General features: G+C 35.3%; 1 protein-coding gene across 8 annotated transcripts in view; it reads left to right on the forward strand.

The window, feature by feature from the left end:
* Positions 1 to 22,754, forward strand: part of ZNF385B (zinc finger protein 385B) — a 368,588-nt gene that overhangs the window by 268,708 nt on the left and 77,126 nt on the right. For 5 of the 8 annotated variants that reach the window (XM_027556267.1, XM_027556295.1, XM_027556306.1 and 2 more), the window contains 2 exons: positions 14,814 to 14,852; positions 19,073 to 19,183. The exons of 1 other annotated variant lie outside the window; for it this stretch is intronic. In XM_027556267.1, coding sequence (XP_027412068.1) covers positions 14,814 to 14,852; positions 19,073 to 19,183 — 150 coding nt within the window. The remainder of the gene's footprint in view (positions 1 to 14,813; positions 14,853 to 19,072; positions 19,184 to 22,754) is intronic. 2 more of the 8 variants (XM_027556278.1, XM_027556325.1) reach the window with 1 other exon arrangement.

A 22,754-nucleotide genomic window follows, 5' to 3' on the forward strand; every position in this document is an offset into this window, starting at 1 on the left:
CAAGAGCCCCCGTAAGACCAGAGTCGTCTGTCAGTTTCTCTGCTGATTGGCAATATTTTCCATGCCTGTTTATTTCAAATGTCTTTGTGAGTCCTGCCATGTTTTTGCATCTCCTCCAGGAAAGGATATGCACAATGAGGGTCACTGATACTTTATTGCAAGAGGCTCAGTGATCTTATTTTTGTGGGAAAAAAAAATGGATTTTTATTACCTACCTTGAATTTATTTTTTTCCTGACTCATGAACAAACATGCGGAGAAGAATAAAGAGTATTTCTATTATATAAAGTCCCAAATTGCTATATGATTCTTTGAACCATCCATAACAAGTTGTGGAATGAGAAATATGTTTACCATTTATTTTATCGTTCTAAATTCTTTGAGATTCTGGATCATTCATAGTTTGTGATTTCAATGACTATTTAAAATTTTTATTTCTTTTAGTAGAAATAATCATATATTTATCAAGGAGGTCCAAAATAAATCAGGAATCAAACTCACATTCACTTTGCTGTGAATTCATGCCATGCTTCTCATGAGATGTTACTGTAAGGAAACCTGAAGTAAGCTAGAACATTCCATTTTTAACCTGCCTTTAAAATCTATATCAATTTAATGAAGTCCTTAGATTGTGTTCAAATATCCCATTTCTCTTTTCACTCTTGAAATCCTTTTAGAATATATAGATATTATTAATATGGTATGTGTATATCCATGTATGCTTACATAATGTGTGGCCATATATGTGCTCTGTCCTTAATGAAATTACTTGTCCAAGGCATCCAAGGAAAAAAACATGCATTCACAACCAGTTGTAGAATGTCTACATGTGCCAGTCTTTGTGCTAAGGAGGAGTAATAGTGAATAAGACAGAAGCTGCTTTCACTTATCTGGTAGATACTACTTCTTCCTCTTGTTTAATTTGTCATCAGATAACAGAGGATTCTGCTTATAATGAATAGTGAAGTCAGTTGATAAAAGCTGCCAGAAACATCAGGTTAAGACCTTGATGGACCTTTACAGGGTCAGGAATCACAAGGTTTCAGGAGCATGTGAAAAGAGGGACCCATAGTTCCACCATGCTGTGTCCTCTTTCGTGTCCCTTTCATTATCCTAGCCTCAACCTCACATGGCTCTGGAGCCTCATCTTCAGTGCTAGAGTTTCAAGGATTATGTGTACTTGGAGGGCACATCAGATTTTCTGGCAAGACAGATCTTCAGTCTTGGAGCTGTCCCAGGTCAGCATTTTTTAGAGTAGAGTCAACTTGGCAAAAGTGTCTGTGTCAGGCCCTCTTTTTAAAAAATGTGTCTTATTCTTAACTAATCTCCAGCTAAATAAAAGAAGAAACCAACAACAACCTTGTTCCTAGGTTCTTGCAGTGACCAAGCCTTTTTAATACCTGTGGTAAAGTAGGAGAGCTTAATAAATACAAAATGTGGCAGAATATTATTGTACAAAACATTGCTTCCAGCCCAGAAGCAGTATTTCTAAATCAGTTACTCTCTAAACAATCGTTGATGATGGTGTTCCTTGAGAAACCTTTATCAAAAGCTTGGGGACCCACCAATAGCACAGACTTTTTTTTCTTCTCTCTAGATTCTTATATTCAGAATTAGATCTCAAATCTCTTTGGGGAAGGGAAAAAGATGTTTTAGAATATTCTAATCCCTGGATTTTTTATAGTGGCTTTTGAGGGTACTAAAGATGAATTGGAGTGCTATTTAGCAATCTGTGAAGTTTCAACATCTTTGCGGAGATCAGTAGGGATCTTGGAAAAATACTTTTTTTTCACAGGTTTAGCTGTCAATTTAAGTTTTCTTACCTTCCTTTGTACATTCTGATGCTTGAGACAACGTGAAAGAACATAAATTATGTGAATGATACCTTATTTTCATGGAATTCTAGTATCAGAGGGCTTTAGTGTATTTTAAAGGCATTCTACAATGAATTTTTTTTTTAACTTTACAGTATTGAATGAAATTTTTTTAACACACCTATATTTAAAATAGACTACGTGTGTCTTTGTGGTACCCTTTTTGCAGAGCAGAAGGTTGTAGAATATAATCTAGTCTTCTTATTTCTTCCTATAGACAGCTCTGCCAATGAAAAGAGGGCAAGTAAAAACTATTAGGCAAGAGCTGGTTTTCCACCCTACGGTATCCTGAATTTAAATGTGTGTGTTTCTCACAGGTTGTTCATATGGGGCATACTATTTAAAGTATCCAGTAAATCCTCATGGCTCCTAACATCGGGCTTTGCAGGATATTCTATTCAGAAGATGAATTTGTCTTGTCAGTGTCTTACTTGTTTTCTCTTATTAGGGACAGTTTCTAGAGCCAAGTGAAGATCTGAGAGGTAGAGCAGGAAATATATGTGTTCTCTTTCACAGGCTTGTGATTTACAGACAATTAGATATATACAGAAAGTCTCCAACAATTCAAAACTTGTATGTGGGTCTAATTTCTTTGTTTTCCTTATGTAGACATCAAGTTTCCATAGTATGTAAAAGGGTTAATTGTCATGATAACCAAATCCACAAAATTTCCATTTCCAAAATGAGCTGAAGCTATTAGATGCTAAAATGATTACTAATAGCCATTATCACATGATACATACTTAAGTTTCAACTTTGAAGTACTTACCTTCTAAAGGAGACAGTGGCATTCATTCATTTAGTCAGTCAGTCAGTCAGCATTGATATCCCACTTCCTCCCCAAAACCACTTGGAACATCCCCTCTGATCTGAGAAATAAGGCTTCTTGACATGTTCCAAAGTGAGTCTTCTAACAGTCCTGTCTGGCCTTGGACTCTACTTTGTGCCACCCTGGGGAGCAGGAACCAGAGTGGAGGGGAGAAAAAGGAAGAGCGGGCTATTTCATTACATAGGGAAGGAGCACTTGACAAGAGTCAGAACACCGCAATGGACTTGTTTTCTTTGATCTTGAATAAAGCAACTTGGTTCTACTTTCCCTCAATCTAAAACTAGGGGATGATTAATACCTCCCTAGTCTATATCATGACATCATGAAAATTTGAGTTATTATATTTATGGAGTATTGAGGATATGACTGACGATTTAGAAAATTTCTGGAATTCAGTGGATGTGAAAAAACTGAAGCAATATAACATACCACCATCCTATTTTTAGTAATTTAAAATACCCATCAATTTCAAATGAGATGTTTATGAGGTGATTCCCAAACAGAAAAGCTATATTCTTATAAATAATATAAATATTTTTATTAATATTTCTATCTCTTTGATCTCATCTTCTTAGCCAGTTACCTTAAATAAATCAAGATACGTTTATCCCTGGGGCTAGAATTGTGCATTAGAGCAATCCTAACTAAGGTCGATGCTAAGAATATGGCTAAGACCTCATTCATGAGTTTTACATTTACAGTCAGCTTGAAGAAGACATGTCTGGCACTAAGCAGGTGCTCAATTTACGTTAGCTCGAATGCTATAAAAGTAGTGCATACCTAAAGACCAGAATCACCTGATGGCCTGAAGACAAGGAAGAGGAATAATGAATTTTGAGCAGTGCTGGGGAGAAATATATTAAGTATATTAAGTAATATAAGAAGTATATTAAGTGGAGGTTGGGAATAACCACAACTAGTTTGGCTGGATTCCTTTTTTCTCCATTTATCTTCAATAATATTTAGATTTTAAAAGCCACGCATAAAGATATTTTGAGCCCAAAAGCTTTGCACCCGTGACACATGGTCATTGACACCAAAGATACAAAGATGTTTTCTGTTATATTTTCACACTGCTGTTGACTTCCAAATAGAGAACCTTTATTCTCACATTATTTATTAATCAAATTGGTGTTAGTTAAAATGGAAATTAAACATATTTTAAACTCAAAATAGTCCACATGTTCATTTATCCTTCTTGTATTGATAAAGGAAGTATATTCTAAACATTCTTTGGATCTTTGACCATTACAGAACTCTCTTCACCATACTGCCTTCTTTTTTTATTTAATTTGCCAATTTAATTTGAATTTAATTTGCCAGTCATACGAGAAGAACCCATGCAACCTGTGCAGTAATACCTAATTGTAAATTCAGTGTGACATCTACCTGTAAACTCAAAGCTTCCTCAAAAACGACCAGTAGGTTTATACTCTATTCCCAAATATTATATAGCCCTTAAAGATGTGTACATATGTAGGAAAACTGTTCTTTCTTAGAATATAAACATTAGCCTAAATAAAACTTTAAAAATATACAAGCCAAGATATTCTAGCTCCGTAGCTGTCAGGAATAGCAGAGAAATGTATCAATCTGTAGACTTCTGGGGCAGGAAGGGAGGGATTAAAAGAGATACATTTTAAATCAGTTCCTTCCTAAAAGAACTTTCTAGAAAGAGCCTGTGGCACATAGCTCATCACTTCTTGTGCAATCAGACCCTCCATTGTCTTCTGAGAGAGCTGCCACTTCACAAGACCGGCCCCTTTAACGGATGAGTAGCCTCTGAAGAAGAATTGTGACAGCCAGATGTGGAGTTCTTTGAAGCTACACTTTCTGGGGAACCATCATTTTGGTTACAAGCAAGAGTAATATCAGAATTTCCTGGGAATCAGTCATCACAGGAAATTATCAGCAATTCATAGACTTTCCTTTTTGTATTTGCTTCGGCCTCAAGGGTAATCACAAAAGATTATAGTCTCCATTTCAGCTTCCATATCACTGACATATTCTTCTCTGCTGAGAACAATTGATTTCCAGAGGCCAGCTTTTAACCCCAGCTTCAGGAGGCCACTCAGGCTGCAATGGTTTGATAACCGCCAACAGTTGTTTCTGTGATATGGTTCTGATGTGAGGCAGCGATTCAGTGATTCCTGACTAATTATAAGAATCCTTTTAAATAAAATGACATATCAACTTCTCATGCTATTGGATATCGTTATTTTTTTCCATTTTAATAAGTGTTAGAAGTTGAGGGAGACAGAAGGGTAAATAAAAATTTTCAAATTACTGTTGTGAAGATTTTGAAGCCAGCATCCTGAAAGACCGAATTTCAGAATGGAAACAGAATAATTCAGAAATGTTTGTGAAAGTCTTCAGAGATAGATTAAAAAACCAGTGATTTTTGCTTCATATTAGGATTCTTCATGAACATTACTAAGGGATTTTGTGATTCATGACAACTTGCTATGTAATTCATATAGGTCTTTCTCCTTTGCTTGATTAGGAAATCTTGATGCCATGTCCATGGTCAAAATGTAAGGAAATTGACACGTTTTTAACTGATGATTTTATTTTATTTGCATATTCATTTTTCTCTTACATATGATGCTCTTACTCTGAACAAATGGGGACAGAAAGAACTTTCTTTATATTTGAAATAAATTTTGTGGATAAAATAGTTTTATGTAGAAGTAAATGTTCCTTTGTTACAAATTCAAAACACTACATTTCCTTACAAATTCAAAAGAAAGGAAGGCAGTTCAAACTACTTTTGGTGTGAAATGTAGCCTCCTTGCATCTCATAAAAATAATTATAAGTCAAATGAATAAATATTAATGTCAAGCTGTACTTATTTAATAAAGCCTTATTTAATAAAGTGATTATCACCCCAGAGAGCAGAGGAAGGCACTTTATTAAAATTATTTATTTTAGTTTGCAGGTATGGTGTATTTTGTATTATATAAATGCAGAGTTGAATCAAAAATTTTTTTTGCTGAGAAGAGTAAATATGTATATACATATCCATTCATACAAAAAGGTACTAGCAAGATGACCATATAATATATAATAGTTTTTATGTCACCCATCCACAAAACCACTCAGGGACCACTTTCCTAACTAAAGTCCTAAAATGTTAAGTGTGACAGGTAAGCCTGCATGAAGAAGGACCAGTAGAATCAACATTGGTATAGCCATGACATCCTTGGAAGGGAATGCGAGAAGGGAACAGATAAAATGCAAGATACCCAGTTAAAGTTGATTTCCAGGTAAACAATGAAGTATTTTTAACATAAGAATATCCTATGTAATATTTGGCACATCATTTATATTTTTAAAAAAAGGATTTTTATTTCAAGCTTGGTAACCAGAGCAGGAGATCTGGGTTCTGGTCTTAGCTGTAGAGGTTCAAGCAAGTTACTAAAATTCTGCAAATCTTTTCTCATTTTCAAGTGAGAAAGTTGGAGTAAAATAATAGTGGTGAGACTGGGACCTCACCTATATGCTTTAACCAGACCTGTTTTCCATGTTTTATTATACTGTGTTTCCAGTTAGGATTCTGTTTGCGGGTAAAGTGGGGGGAAGGTTCTGAAACTCAAAGCAAATTAAAAGTTTGAAAGTATAGATGCTCCCTGACATTTTACTGCTGTCCTGTGAGAATGTGACATGGAACAGCCCACAATGATGCTTAGGATTGGAACATTCCAGATATGCTGCCTTGCATTGAGCCTTGCAGTCCTCGCCTGTCAGGCTCCTTCTGAGTGCAAGAGTAAGGAATGTGTTGTCCTCTATTTGGGGGAAAAAGCACTTCATTTCCACTTTGCTTTACAGAATGAAGAATACATTCAGACAGGTCCAGATTTCTGATTTTGCAATTCTTCCAGCCTGGTGGGGTTTTCTTTTCATCTTAAGCCTTTTTAATTTGTGTCATGGACCTGTTTTGCCTCCGTGTCAGGAGGTATCTGATAGTTACTGAATATCCTTTCAAGCTTAGCTTTGACAGAAAGGTTTTGAAAGGATGTCAGTCAGTGTGTTTGGCTGTTGAGGAGGGATATTGGTTTTTAAATCAAGAAAGCTCATTACATCACTAGTCACTGAGAAAGGCCTTGTGATGTTTTTTTAGGCCATTTACCAGAAAAATAGGCAAATATATCACTATTATTTAGATTCAGAGACTTAGCACCAATCATTTTTTTAATTGCATTTATAATCATGAGCAAGTATTGTGTAGTTATTTGTATGCCTTTTTTTTAATAAGAATAAAAAGTTCTGCTTTGTTTTTTTTTAAGTTCTATTAAAAAAAAAAAGATATTTCTCAGACTTATTTTTGGCTCTGAATTTTATGTTGCTGCTGCTGCTGCTAAGTCGCTTCAGTTGTGTCCGACTGTGCCATCCTAGAGATGGCAGCCCACCAGGCTCCCCCGTCCCTGGGATTCTCCAGGCAATAACACTGGAGTGGGTTGCCATTTCCATCTCCAATGCATGAAAGTGAAAAGTGAAAGTGAAGTCGCTCAGTCATGTCCGACTCTTAGCGACCCCATGGACTGCAGCCTACCAGGCTCCTCCAGCCATGGGATTTTCCAGGCAAGAGTACTGGAGTGGGGTGCCATTGCCTTCTGTGGAATTTTATGTTATAGAAGCTTAAATCCTAGAGCCAAGTTTGGAGTGTTCTCAAGCCACTCTTTTAAAAAGAAAAGCGGGAAAGGCCGGAAGGCAGGTGACCATCTTCTATCTCGGATACCAACCTGTTCTTCCAAACAAAGCTGGGTAGCTCCTTTCAATATCCTGTAGAATAATCACTTCTCATAAGCTGTCCTCAAGTGAACCCCTATCTTGTTTAGTACTTTAACATCTATTGAAAACCTATTCTTCAGCCCAGATTCCTGAAATGGTTTATTTCTTGTTGTATTTCACCCTGAGGAGACAAAATAGTAAATAAAACATAGCTAACAGGTGACTTATTTTTTAGTTTCTCTTGGTGAATCCAGTTGCTTTTCCCATCACTCTGAATAGTGTGTTTCTTTGGATAAGATAGTTCATTGTGAACTATGTATACCTTGGGCTTTTTGTGGTTATTGTTTGAAATATGAATATACCTTATTGAGAAATATAAAGTATAATACTTTGAAGGTAGTAACTTTTCCACAGAAAATATTAATGGCATTTGTCATCATTTCATTTCTTCTTCTGTGCTATTATAAAATTCAGAATAGAGCTAAATTCTTATTCATACTCTACGAGGTAGTTTTTCCTTTTTCTTAAATATTTTATAACTTTTCTCATAAATTCTCTCAACAGTGCATCTAATAATTTCATGGAAACTTTTTGTTACCTTGTCTTTGACAGTTGTTACTGAACTTTCAAATCTGTATGCATGCATTGGCCAAAAATTATTTTAGTTATAGGAACATGAGATAATAAGGATAAAATGAAAGCCTTTCAAGAACTTTCTTTGTGTCTTGATGGAAAAACACCTCTCTCTTCTCATGGTTTCCAGTCATGTCTAACCATTCATTTGTTCAAGAATGAAAACAAAGAAAAACACTGGATTTCCTTAAGAGACGTAATTTAGATCATTACCTAAATGCCTTTTCCCTACATTGAAAGGAGCAGCTGAATTGGAATTGAGCATGGTCCAGGCTTCCTTAATACATCGTATCAGCCAATTAGACTTTCCAAAATGCATTTTTAATCTGAATATGGGTACATACGCCATTGAATTTCAGTTCTTAAGTTTACTCATCTAATGTTTGAATAGAAACGTCAGCACCTGAAGCATTGCTGGGCATGTATGTGTCCATGCAATGAGGTATGAGTAAACCTTCAATTAAATCTCATACCCATTGCAGATGTAAATTGAAAGTCTTATTTGTTAAACTGAACTTTTGAAATGCTCTTTGAAGAGGCTTCTTAAATTACCCAGCAGCATAACTACAGCTTTGCTGCAACTCTCTTGATCCCTGGCAGTGTGGAAAATCACCAGGCCTGTGGAGCCAGCCAGGAAAATGGAACATTTTGCATTTGCACTGACCATATGATTGCATACAAAGATCTACTGTCAGAGTTAGACATTCAGCTTCAGTAAGGTGCAGAGGTGCCTTAGGGCATCTCCCATTAACAAAATAACTACTGTCTGGAAAAGAACTCAAAATTTATTCCTTCAACCTAGAACCATTTAAAAATTATCCACCAGAGTGTTAAACTGGTTTACCACTAAAGAGAAGGAGATGGTAAAAACACCCATTCCTTTCTTTTTAGCTTTTTCACTTGTACCATTTGGAAACTCCAAAGTTCTAAAAGTGTTAACAATGTAAAACATTATTTTCTTGTAATACCTTCACAAAAAACTGTTAGAGTTTAGCCAAAATATGTGTTGTTGTTCAGTCACTCAGTTGTGTCCGACTCTGCAACCTCATCAACTGTAGCACATCAGGCTTCCCTGTCCTTCACCATCTCCCAGAGATTGCTCAAACTCAAGTCCACTGAGTCGGTGATGCCATCCAACCATCTCACTGTTTTTCGTCCCCTTCTCCTCCTGCCTTCAATCCTTCCCAGCATCAGGGTCTTTTCCAAGGAGTCAGTTCTTCCCATCAGGTGGCTATAGAATTGGAGCTTCATTTTCAGCATCAGTCCTTCTAATGAATATTCAGGACTGATTTCCTTTAGGATTGACTGGTTTGATCTCCTTGCTGTAAGGGACTCTCAAGAGTCTTCTCCAACACTACAGTTTGAAAGCATCAATTCTTTGGTATTCAACTTTCTTTATGGTCCATCTCTCACATCTGTACATGACTACTGGAAAAACCATAGCTTTGACTCGATGGACCTTTGTTGGCAAAGTAATGTCTCTGCTTTTCAATATGCTGTCTAGGTTTGACATAGCTTTTCTTCCAAGGAGCAGGCATCTTTTAATTTCCTGGCTGCAGTCACCATCTGCAGTGATGAGGAGTAACTTGTGGTCATTTTGTTATTCACTGGAAAGTACCAAGCCAACCACACTGTACCAGAAACCCACGAGGAAGGTTTCCAGGTGAGATGCATCCATCACTTAGCTCTCATCCTTAGAGAACTTCTGAAAGCAGATCACTGTAGTTTCCCTTTCTCTTTGAGGGTACGATGACAGTGGTGGCTCTGAGATTCAACTGTTGTCTTGGGACTTGGGAGCTGAAGAAAATTCTCTGTGGAGATCTCACAGATGGCTGTGAAAGCCAAAGAACATGTGCTTTGCCATTTTCACCAGTTGTATGATTCTGAATTCTGTATGAACTTCCCTAAATCATGGGATAATGTCCTTATCCTTACATATTTGGTATGATTTTACATGTGAAATTATCAGAATCACGGTTGTATCAAGGCAGTGAAAATGTATTTAGGAATTATCCATGGTAAAATTGTGTTTCTTTCCCATTCTCCTGTTTTATTTTTTTCATAGTAAAACACTCTGAAAGTACCATAATTATAACTTTAGAAATACTTGTTCCCCGATCTGAAAGTAGAGAATTACTATAAAATCTTCCCTAAGTTGAAATGTAAAGCGAAGAAGCAGTTTCCTTAGGGACACATCTTGTTAATGGATGCACAAAATAAATCCAGATAAAGCACAGAAGCCCAGACACAAGTCAAAGCTTGGGCAGCTGAGCGCTGAGATGCTGAGTGTAGTTCCTGGGGAAGGAGCTTAGTGGTGCTACTGTCCCTGCTTGAGATGCCCACTGCCTCTCTCTATAAAAGCATTTCAAAAGAAATGCTAAACACTATTTTCAATTTTCAGATTTTATCATAAAAGCAAAAATCCTGTTGGGATTTCTTTCAGTTAGTGAAAACAGGTACTAATACAGGTCTTTCTTAAAACCAAGTGGTGCAAAGCAAACTTTCAAAAACAGGGAGTACCTGTATAGGCCTCCCTAGCTAGAATGTTGTATTTTTGAAGGCTTTCTCTTCTGTATGTCCAGCTCCCAAAACAGTGCATGACGGTCATTTAATAAACTATTGTTAAATGAATCAATTTTCAAGAAAATACAGTGTGTGTGTGCAAACTAAAAATTATACATTTTTAAAAGTGTAATGTGTTGGAAAGGAGCAAAAATTCCCAAGGACAGAAATGTCTACGTTGATGTGAAACACTTAATATCTGAAAAGTTTGCATTTTTTTGTAATCAGAGTGCTCTAGAAAGAGGACATTATTTTATGGCAGAAATAGACATCTCTAACATTCTATATATGTTTCTTTTTTTGTTCTTTTAGAAATGAAACCAAGGTGGAATTTCTCAAAAAAAAAAAAAAAAAAAAAACACTACTCTTAAAATGCAGTTTAGTTTACTTTCAAAATAGATCCCAGGGTGTTTTTTCCTTACTCTAGCCATCCTTTTTGTCATGGAATGTTGTTGTTCAGTCACTCAGTCGTGACTGACCCTTTGTGACCCCATGAACTGTCTGGGGGTCACTGTCTCCCTGAGTTTGCTCAAACTCATGTCCATTGAGTCAGTGATGCCATCCAACCATCTTCTGCGCCTCCTTCTCCTCTTGCCCTCAGTCTTTCCCAGCATCAGAGTCTTTTCTAATGAGTCAACTCTTTGCATCAGGTGGCCAAAGTATTGGAGCTTCAGCTTCAGCATCAGTCCTTCTAATGAATATTCAGGACTGATTTCCTTTAGGATTGACTGGTTTGATCTCCTTGTGGTCCAAGGCACCCTCAAGAGTCTTCTCCAGCACCATAGTTCAAAAGCAAACTGTGTTATGGAATAGATAATTCTTATTTGATGAATTCCAGAGCTTTTCAAAGAGGGCCTAACAATATGGAATTCAAGTGAAAGATGTCAGACTGTCTAAATTCATTTTAAGGGGAAAAGGAAAGGAAAGAAAAAAAAATGTATTCTGGTCTATACTCTGTTTGGTTGCTTCCAGTCTCTGGACTGGCTCCACATTTTCTACAAGGAATGTTGACCACCACTAGGAAGGCTCTGGAAAGGGCCCTTAATTTCTGCAGCTATCAAAATACTGCTAATTGTCAACCAGTCTCAAAAACTGCAAAGGTCTACAACGTTTTGATAAAAATAGTAGTAGTAGTACTAGTAGTCATAGTAATAGCTTTAGTGGGTCTGAGACTTAGATCAGTGTGACCTATTATTTTCGTAAGTGTGTTATGTTAGCCTTTATACCAATTCTGGTTGACTTTCTGGTGGAGTAATGGTATGCCTGTGGTACAAGAGCACAGCTGATTTTGTTTGCCAGTCACAGTGTGTGGTTTTAGCAAAGAGCTAAATATGGCACTGGGTTGAATCAACAGTCTGGGGAGAGTGCGGTGTGCCATTTGTGTTCCTCCCAGTGACACTGATGGCATTCAGGTGGACCCGTCAGGATGCTCTGGGCAGGAGAAGCAGTGACAGGACGGCAAGTCTCAACTGTTACACATCCCAAATGCAAAAATGCAGGTCTCACAGCATGCTGTGCCATGGGGCTTATTTTTACTGAGACTTCTGATTTGAAATCCAAAGCAGTACTGAGTTGTGGAGTTGAAATAAGGCTGCCAATGATGTGTTTGTATTTCCTGATCTTTGAGAAAAGGAATTTGTCTTACAGTAGTTGTGTCTGCTTTGTTTCTATTTAAGTTTTTAAGGATTTGAAACAAGTAAAACAGTAATAATAAAGGCATATGGTCAGAGTATTTAAATATAAAAGGCAAAACCTTTTTTGTAGTAACTTCATAGAAATAAATTGCTCTTCAGTGACATAAGCTATTTCTTTTAGAAGTGTCAGTTCCTGAATATTTGAAGTTCTAATGAGACCCTATTGTCTCATTCTTTTCCATAAATCCAATAATGGAAAAGGAAAGGATGAAAAATAGTCATTCTTTTTGTGCTCCTGTAATTTGACAATATTGCGATTAAAAAACTGATCCTTTGCCAAACTTCTGGAAAGCTGTAACTCACAAGGATTTAGTAGCTGAGGTCTGCTTTGTAGTAAATCAAGGACAGGTGCAAAGGATGGCCATCACCTGCTCTGTGTAATCTCTAAGTATTTCTGGAACTTTATTTTTTTTTTCTGTATGCAAGCCCAACAGTTACAATGGGGAAAGAGAACAGGGCAGCCCCAATTTTCATTTATGGATTTCCTGAAGTAGCCCAAGAAGAAATGGGCTCGTCCTTAGAAAGGCATATATTGGTCAGAAAGAAGAAGACTGAGACTCACTTCTCCAGGAAACTTACTTGAACACCAAGCAGGCCTTCTGTGTAGCTTGTCTGGGCTGCAGGGAATTCTAGAAACACTCCTCCTTTCTTCACAAATCTTACCTCCTAGAGCAGTGCTACACACGATATCCATAACCCTGCTTGGTGGTCCGTTAGCGGGGAAGAGTAGGGGGAGAGACTCCTGCCTGAGTTTGAATCCTGACTTCAAACCTACAAACTCAAGGGCGACCAGTTATTAAGCTTCTCAAAGCTTCAGATTCCTCATTTGTAAAAGGAGGGTAACAGTGATATCTGTCTCACATGATGGTGGTGACTGCACGAGATAATCCCTCAGTAGAGTTCCTGGCACATGCTAAGAGTTCTGTAAATCTAACCTGCTCTTATTAAGATGTTTATTATTATTATTACAGCTTAAAGTATTAGTCATGCAGTCGTGTCCGACTCTTTGTGACCTCATGGACTGAAGCCCGCCAGGCTCCTCTATCCATGGGATTCTCCAGGCAAGAATATTGAAGTGGGCTGCCATTCCCTTCTCCAGGATAACAGCTTAGAGAAAAAAATTAAAAGGCAAATAGAGCAGGAGTATAAACACATTTATGTCACTGTTAAAGGGAGGATCCTGGATGCTTAAAGTGTGAGAAAATCAGAAAAGGGGGAAAAAGTTCAAAGTCAGGGTGGAGCAAGAGGGGACAGACCTTCATGGGCCTTCTCTTGCCTTGTTGATTTGCTTAATCATCACCCTTTTTCATTTTTACAATGTCCTTTCTTGGGTTTGACTCATCCTACCCCATCTAATTTGGGACAACATCTGGAACATATTAGACCTCCAGAATGTTTGTTGAATGACTGATCTTTAACTTTTTAAAGTCAAAAACCTGATTTCTGCTCCTGTTTAGTAGGAAAGCTAGTATTGCCTGCTAGACTGTATAAATGGTTACCAAATGCTTCATAGAACATAGGTTAAAGCAGTTAGCTACGTTTAAGATGAAATGTCCTCATCTTCAAGAATAGTATGGATACCCAGCCACATATGAGAAACCCTGGTATAATTCTTGAGCAGTCTTTTTTGCTATTTAAGTAGTGCTTGGTTTGCTTCCCTACCCAGCCCCATGTGATGGCCAGTGAAGTCATTGTAAGACTCATTGTAAGTTCATACAATTTGAACTTCATCCCCTTGAAAATTATTGAGATAGGTGAAAGGTTTGTAATTTTATTTTATTTGCCTAAAATTCCACCCAGGAAAATTATCTCGAATGTAAATGTCATCTAGTACTAAGTTATTTGTTCATGTCTTCCCTACCCTGGCTTCTTTGCCCTCCCCTAGACTTCATCCTGCCTTTAGTGAAGTGCTGTGGTGTGTTTTTTTCCCCTTGGCTAGGTTTTATTTGCAACTGCATGTGTTTTTATATGATTGCTTACACTGTGTGGATATAAATTACTTTTTGGAATAATCAGTGAAAGTAATGATCTTTTAAAAAAGAACTCATACAAATACAGATTTGTAGTTCCATAAACTTTGTGAATACCCCCAAAGATGCCTGTTTATTCTTATTTTGATATTGAAAATATAATAGATGGTGTGATAAGACTAGCTTCATGAATTCCTTTTATAAGTACTGTAATAAAATGGTTAATTTGTCCATACATACCCTCCAGTTATCTCCTCAATTCCTGGCAACAGCCACAACCCAATTTTTCATTTTTATTGCCTACCAGTTAATTGCACTAATAGGTTTTACTTTTCATTTCTGCATGACTTTCATTATAAAAAGTGGCAAGTGCTAACTCTTGCTGCTTTTTAGTTAGTACGTATTTCAGACTTTTTAATCAGAGATGAGCAAAGCAAATGGATTTTTTTTTTAATTTCATGTGAATATGCTTGCTAGCCTCAAAATTCCAGATGACTACTTCTGACTTTTACTCTTTTAGAAAAGAAGAGGCTTATTTGGGACCAATAAATTCTGCCAGGTAAGGAATATTGGGAGCTAGAGCTATGTGGTAGTTTGTTGTTTTTTTTTTTTCCTCTAGAAAAGCTCTTTTTAGTACTGTTTACCAGTGAATCAGTCTTCTCAATTCACAGACAGTTTTCTTGTGCAAAATGAACTAACATGAGCTAATTTAATGAGTATTTAACAAGGCATTTGTTCATTTAAAAGCGATGTAAACATTTTAATAAAGGTGTTTGAAAACATTTGTGCATTTTTAATAATCAAATGTGTATGAAATCCAATTGAATCTTTAAAAATAAGAGTTTGTTTTATAATTTCAGTACCTTAAATAATTTTCCTGAGTACTCTACATATGAAATGATTATGATATAGATATATAGTATTGACTATACTAAATTGAATCATTTTCATTTATCATATTTTATGATTTATGAGAATGTTTTTATTCAGCCTGATTGTTTTATTCATCTTGAAAATTGATTGGATAAAAGACTTGCCATTGATTTAGTTATACATATCTCTTTATGAAATATGAAATATCTCTGGTGGCTAAGACAGTTAAGAATCCACCTGCAATGCAGGAGATCTGGGTTGTATCCCTGGGTTGGGAAGATCCCCTGGAGGAGGGCATGGCAACCCACTCCAGTATTCTTGCCTGGAGAATCCCCAAGGATAGAGGAGCCTGTTGGGCTACAGTCCATGGGGTCACAACGAGTCGAACATGACTGGGACTAAGGACAAATCACTATGATTAGAGAGAAATGAATTTGCATTAGGGGAAGAAAACATTTAAGTTGATATAAATTAACATTATAGTTATTATTTTTACCTAAATTTTAAAGTATTTTAGGAATACTACAAGAAAAAATTCAGGATTTTACTACTCTATACTTTAAAGAAAGAAAGATGTAAAAGCATTTTCTATGTTGTTGCTAAGTCTGGATCCTGCTGAAATGACCCAGATATTTGTAGTTACTTCGTGCTAAGTCACTTCAGCTGTGTCTGACTCTTTGCAACCCCATGGACTGTAGCCCGCCACACTCCTCTCTATGGGATTTTACAGGCATGAATGCTGGAGTGGGTTGCCATTTCCTTCTCCAGGGGATCTTCTCTACTCAGGGATCAAACCTGAATCTCTTACGTCTCCTGCATTGGCAGACAGATTCTTTACTACTAGCACAACCGATAGCCCTTCAAATGGCAAATACTGAAAATATCTGATAAGCAGTGTCTGTTTCAAAATATCGGATGAATTGGCAAGCTTCTTTCTTATACGGTTTAAAGTCTTCTTTCAACTAAATTATGTCCTCCCAAGTGACATATGAATAAGAAATATAATTATAGAATTCTGTGATAAACAGGGGGAAAGAAACAAGATTGAGACAGAAAAAAAAAAAAGTGGACCTTTTCTTGAAATACCTATAACAAAATAGAGAATCAAGTGGAAAATAGAGAAAATTTGTTCCAAGTGAGAAATATGAAAGATACAATTTTCATGTGATTAGCAGTTAAGCCATTCAAAGGATGACAAGAAAGCCAGAGTTAATGACAGATGCAAAGGAATCGAGCAAATTCCATGTATAAAGTAGAGAAGTCGATTCTAACTAAGAATTTCTTGAAGGAACCTCTTTAGTTTGCTTCTCATGAAACAGATGGGTGGAAGCTCACCTGCCTTTATATGGGAGTGCTTAGCCACAACTCACCTTTCAGGAAGAGAGCACTCAGCCTTGGGAACATAAACAGTATTTTCAGGTTATAGGGTATAAATATGAAATTTGAGTAGAATGCACTTGTATTAGGAGTTACTTGAAAAATTATGTAGGCAGCTAACAGTTTCAAAAATTGAAAGGGAATGTTTATGTCCAAGGTTGTATTGGAAATCTCAACAGATATCTTGTTTTACTAAAAATTTGAAACTAGGTTTTTGTAGATGTATCTTTTGTCTATGTTTCTATATTGAAGTATGGGAACCACTAGGATGTGCAGATTTATTTTAGATGATGGAAGTTTTAATTTTTAACTTTCAATATATTTTTTGAAGTGAAACTATGATTTCATAAGTATCATTGCTGCATTCTTAAAGTCTATTTTAATATGATTTAAAGAAAAATGTTAGAATAATAATATATATAATAGTATAGGCATATTACAAAAATGATGAAAGGAAAATGTGTTTAGGAAATATTCATATTGTTTTATTCTAGATAGTTTACATGTCACTAGATGTATTTTTTAGAACCTTAGAACAGAAAATATCTCAATAAAATTATCTTACTGTTTTAGCTTTGCAAAATAGTGCAAAGTTTTCCATCCTGCCAATAAAGATCGGCTGTTTTATTTTTAAGCCTGTCTAAAACTGTTTTGCCCAGAAAAGGCAATGGCACCCCACTCCAGTACTCTTGCCTGGAAAATCCCATGGACGGAGGAGCCTGATAGGCTGCAGTCCATGTGGTTGTGAGAAGTCCGACACGACTGAGCGACTTCCCTTTCACTTTCCACTTTCATGCATTGGAGAAGGAAATGGCAACCCAGTCCAGTGTTCTTGCCTGGAGAATCCCAGGCACAGAGGAGCCTGGTAGGAGGCCCTCTATGGAGTCTCACAGAGTCAGACACAACTGCAGCGACTTAGCAGCGGCAGCAGTAATAATCAGAAAGTTACAGGTTCATGTTTTGCAAATTGATGAGACTTAAGTATTTATACTGTGAGTATACTAAGGAAGTGGACTAGGGTTTAATTTTCTGATATTTTGAGATTTTTGCCTATAGAAGGTTTTTTTTTTTAATTCTTGTTAAATGAATTTTAATACAATCAATTTTGCTACAACCTTGAGCGAAACAAATCTCCAGATTTTCCAGTAATGATATTTTACATTAAATAGTTAAATGTAATACTCTTAACAGTTTTTTTTCCTCTTTCACTTTTTAAGTTATCATAAATAAAATTGACTTTTGGAGAATGCCCACAGTCCTGTAAATTTCCATACATGTATAAGTTTGTGTAACCATCACTTCAGTCAAGGTATAAAATAATTCTATTACTCTCTTCTTTGAATTTTTAAGTGTTTCAAAGCATATAACTTATCTTTATAGTAGGAATACATTATCCTAAACTTGTAGCAAAAAAAAAAAAAAAAAACCTACTTTGCTGTACTGTTCAATAAATCTGTGTTCCACTCTCCTTTCTAATGAATTTAAGTTCTTCTAATTGCTAATTGTACACTTGGTTGATTTATGGTCCTCATCAGGGATAGCATTCATTTTTCCTTTCTACCAAATATCATCAACTAATCCAGGCCTAAGCTCTAACCTCTGGAGATTTCCTAGATGATGGTATCAGTAGATCTGTCTTTGTTCACATTACATCTGTTGATAAGTTATGCTTTGTTCATCATCCGCATTGTTTTTTGAACTGCCAGTTGTCTGACGTTAATGCTGGATTATTATCTGGAGTACACAGGAGAATCACTGCTGCATTTCTTTTTATAGGCTCTGCAGATAGTGTTCTTTCTTTTTCCAAGTATTTTCATGGCTTTGTGCCATGCTTTTTCTACACTATCATTGCATATTTCTCTATCTGTGTATGGTACATGCAAACCAAAGAGAGCAAAGTCACAAGCTGTAAGTCAGAACTTTCCTTGAATATTTAAACAAGTGTTGCATCTTAACCATTCTGTTATGGACATTTGAGTAGCATGCGTTTCCAGTAAAATGAATATCTAGAGTCCATAAACAATAATAAATTATTTTAAAATAAAGATCAACATTTGTCTAATTGTCTGCAATATGTCTATCATTTATGACTTTACCACAGATAGAAAATTAAGAAATTTAAATATATCTGTAACAGTCATCACTGAGGTCATTTCAGACCATCTTAAGTATTATTACCTCACATAGAGAAAACATTAACAAGTTAATTTTAACCCTGATATTTGGATCTTAAGTTTTCTCGTTCTATTAATCTTTTAAGATTTTTCAAGGTTTCTTATATAAATATAAGATATCTTGAAATGTGATTCTCCTGTGATTGTTTTATGTGTGTTTTTATTTGAAAAAAAATTTTTTTTTGCTTTTAATTCTTGGAAATAAGCATATTACTAATGAATGAGATTCTTTATGATCCTTGTTTGGGAACTAAAAGATAAAAACCTCAAGGAATAATACAGCTACTTTTACTTGTACACACTATTGTCTGTCCTTTGAAGCTATAAATTGACTGTTTTGTCATTTGCTCCTCAGATGGATCCTGTGCAAAAAGCAGTCATTAACCACACATTTGGAGTGTCCATTCCCCCAAAGAAGAAACAAGTTATTTCTTGTAATGTCTGTCAGCTTCGCTTTAACTCGGATGTGAGTATCACCTTTTCATTGCTCTCTGTAGTCTGTCAGCTTGGAGTCTGATTGTTCTGAACATGTACATCTCTTCATATTATGTATTCTCTAGAAGCACATTTATTGTGGGCTGTCGGTGGCCCATTTATTTCAGTGTGCTCGATTTTAAAGGGATTCAGATTCAACATTAGAAACTTGAACCACAGAGTGGCTAATATCAAAAATCAAGGATTTCTCTATGCAATCAGTCTCATCTGTATCATTTTATACTTAATTCTACCAGTTATATTTACTTTTCAGAAATACTTGAATAGCAGAAAATATTTTTTAAAAGTTTAAAATGCAATGAAAATATGAAAAACTGCAATGAATGTTGAAGAAAACCATTGTTATTATTCTTGATAGCAAGTATCACATTTAAGTGTGTGTGCCAAATCATATTAAACACCGGAAAGAATAATTTATTGCACAGTTTATATTTTCTGGGAAGATAGAAATACAGGGAGAGCTTTGTAAATTATCTTATCTGGCAAGCATAACCATCCTGTTTTAAAAAAAGATAATAAAAAGATACACATTAATATTTTTTGAAAGTCAATTTTAGAATGTAGAAATAAAATAACAATATCACAATAAATAATATTAGAATGTTTATAATATTCAATTATCAAGTAAAGCCAATGACCAATGCAAATCTGAATCTGGCAACTATATATTATATGTGGTTTTTCCCAAGATATTTTACCATCAAAGTTATTTTGCAAAGAGTATGTTATCAGATTCATGAGTTTCAAAAATACTAAAATAGTAAATACCTTTCTTTGCATGTACCAGTAAATGATATTTTCATAATTCTATTTAGGAAACATAATGAAAATTACAGTCATTGGAAAAGAGGAGATATGCCTATCATGACTTATAAAAGTATATTTAATGAAATTTCAACCAAAACTCCAATGAATTTTTTTGGCACCTGATAAAATCTTTCTCAAATTCCATATTCAAGAATTAAAATGTTCCCAAATAAATTGAGAGATATATAGTACCAATTCACTAGAAAATCTCGGTATTGTTAAGATGTCATGTCTTCCCCTATTGATCCATACACCTAACACAACTTCGATAAAAATCCTAGAAGGCTTTTTTCGTAGAAAATACGAAGACATTTCTTAAATGTAACAGAAAAGGCCTATGATAGTCAAAATGTTTTTTAGGAAAGAGCAAAGTTTGAGTACTTATACTTTTTGATTTTAATACTTACCATAAAATCTATAGTAATCAAGACCATATTATTGGTGAAAGAGTAGTAGACACATTGATCAATAGAACAAAATAGACCCACACCTGTACAGTCAGTTGATCTTCAACAAAGTTGCAAAGATAGTTCAATGGAGAAAGGTCAGTCTTTGCAACAAATAGTGCAATTGGATATCTACATGTAAATTTTTAAAAAAGAACCTTGTGTGCTATTTCCCACAAAATACAAAAATTAATTCAAATAGATCATATGCATAACTATAAACTTAAAACTATAAAACTTCTAGAAAAAAAATGAGAAAACTTATGTGACCTTTAGACCTTCTTTGTCTAAAAAAATATGAAATAAAAAATGTGAATTATAAAAATGCTCATTATTGGACTTCATCAAAATTAAAAATGTCTCCTCTTCAAATGACACTATTAAACTGTTAAGAAATTGAAAAGAAAAACTACAGACTGAGAGACAATATTTGTAAGACACATGTCTTGTATGCAGATATTTAAATAACTTACAATTCAATAATAAATAATAAATGGGCAAAAGATTTAAATAAGCACTTTACCATGACAGATAAATATGCAAAACAATTCTCAACATCATTAGCTGTTAGGGAAGCAGACCACAATCAGATACTTAATACTTAATACTTAATACTTATTAAATACTTAATATTTATTAAATACTTAATACTTATTAAATACTTAATACTTATTAAAATGATAAAAATTAAACCAATTGATATTACCAAATGCAAAAATGAGGACCAACTGGAACTCTCATTAACTGTTGTTGGAAATAAAAGATAGTGCAGATCCTTTAGAAAACAGTTTGATGGCTATTTATAAGAATTTTTATAAAGTGATAGATACATTTCTCATACAGCCCATCAATCCCACTTCGAGGAATTTATCCAAGAGAAATGAAAACAGGTGGCTCAGATGGTAAGTCTGCCTGCAATGTGGGAGACCCGGGTTCGATCCCTGGGTCGGAAAGATCCTCTGGAGAAGGAAATGGCAACTCGCTCCAGTATTCTTGCCTGGAAAATCTCATGGATGGAGCCTGGTAGGCTACAGTCCATGGGGTCGCAAAGAGTTGGACACGACTGAGCGACTTCACTTCATAGGAGCTTTATTCATAATTGCCCCAAACTGAAATTGATCCTAATGTCTATCAACTGATGATGAAATAAACTAAAATATAGCCCTACAATGGACTCAGCAGTGAAAGAAGTTATATACCAATGCCTCCCACAGTGTGGATGAATTTCAAAGGCAGTATGCTAAATAAAATAAGTTACACACAAAAACGATACACTGTATGGTTACACTTATATAACTTTTGCAAAAGACAAAACTGTGGGGACAGAAATCCGACCCATAATTAATAGGGACTGAAGTTGGGGTTGAGAAATTCATCACCAAGGGGCATGAGAGAATTTTTTGGGGTGATGGAAATACTCTAAATCTTCGTTGCTGTGGTCATTACAAAACTGTTTTGTTTTGTTTTGTTTTTTTCTTCAAAACTCATAGAACTCAATACCTAAAAAGAATTTTACTGTATGTAAAGTATACCTCAGTAAACCTGACTAGGAGAACAAAATCAATGTGATAGGAGTCATGAAATATTTTGTAAATTGAAGACTAACTATAGAAACATACCTACCAGATATATTAAACTACAATATTGCTACTAGATTTAAGGTATAATAATTAAAAGAATTTTTTAAAGAAAAGATGGAACAAGAAATACTGAAAATAGATCCAAGTATATTTAACATTTTTGCCCAGTTATTATCCAAATTTATGTAGCCATGTAGGGAAATTAACATCTTTGTAACTTTACAAATATAAAATGAAAATGTTCACTACTTAACTGACCACTGACAAAATGAACGCCCAGGTGAAGACATGCTCCATATTTAATTCTAGCATTCCCACTGCAGTGATGCCAGATTTTGAAGCATCTCATAATACAAAGCAAAGAGATTGTAAAGTAAAATTGCAAAAATCTTGCAAAAGATTCAGATTTTCATGAACTCATGATTGTCATGTTGGAGAACTGTTTAATACAAAGTCACTGACAAATGAGGATCTGCCTGTTAGAAGTATTCATTTAACAAGAGAAAAATTAAAAGGTTGATGATAGGCTGCTCAAAGTAAAATGTTTTAACTATCAAGCGAATAGTAAAAACTTTTGCAATTATGAATCCCTTGAATTAAAAAAAAGAAAACATTTATTTATGTGGTCCAAAAAGAAAAGAAATTTTAAAAGAATCATTGAAGAATATTGTTTCATCCTATTCCCATCCTCCCACTCTCCATGCCTTTC

Source organism: Bos indicus x Bos taurus, chromosome 2 (assembly GCF_003369695.1).
Source record: "Bos indicus x Bos taurus breed Angus x Brahman F1 hybrid chromosome 2, Bos_hybrid_MaternalHap_v2.0, whole genome shotgun sequence".
Lineage (NCBI taxonomy): Eukaryota > Metazoa > Chordata > Mammalia > Artiodactyla > Bovidae > Bos > Bos indicus x Bos taurus.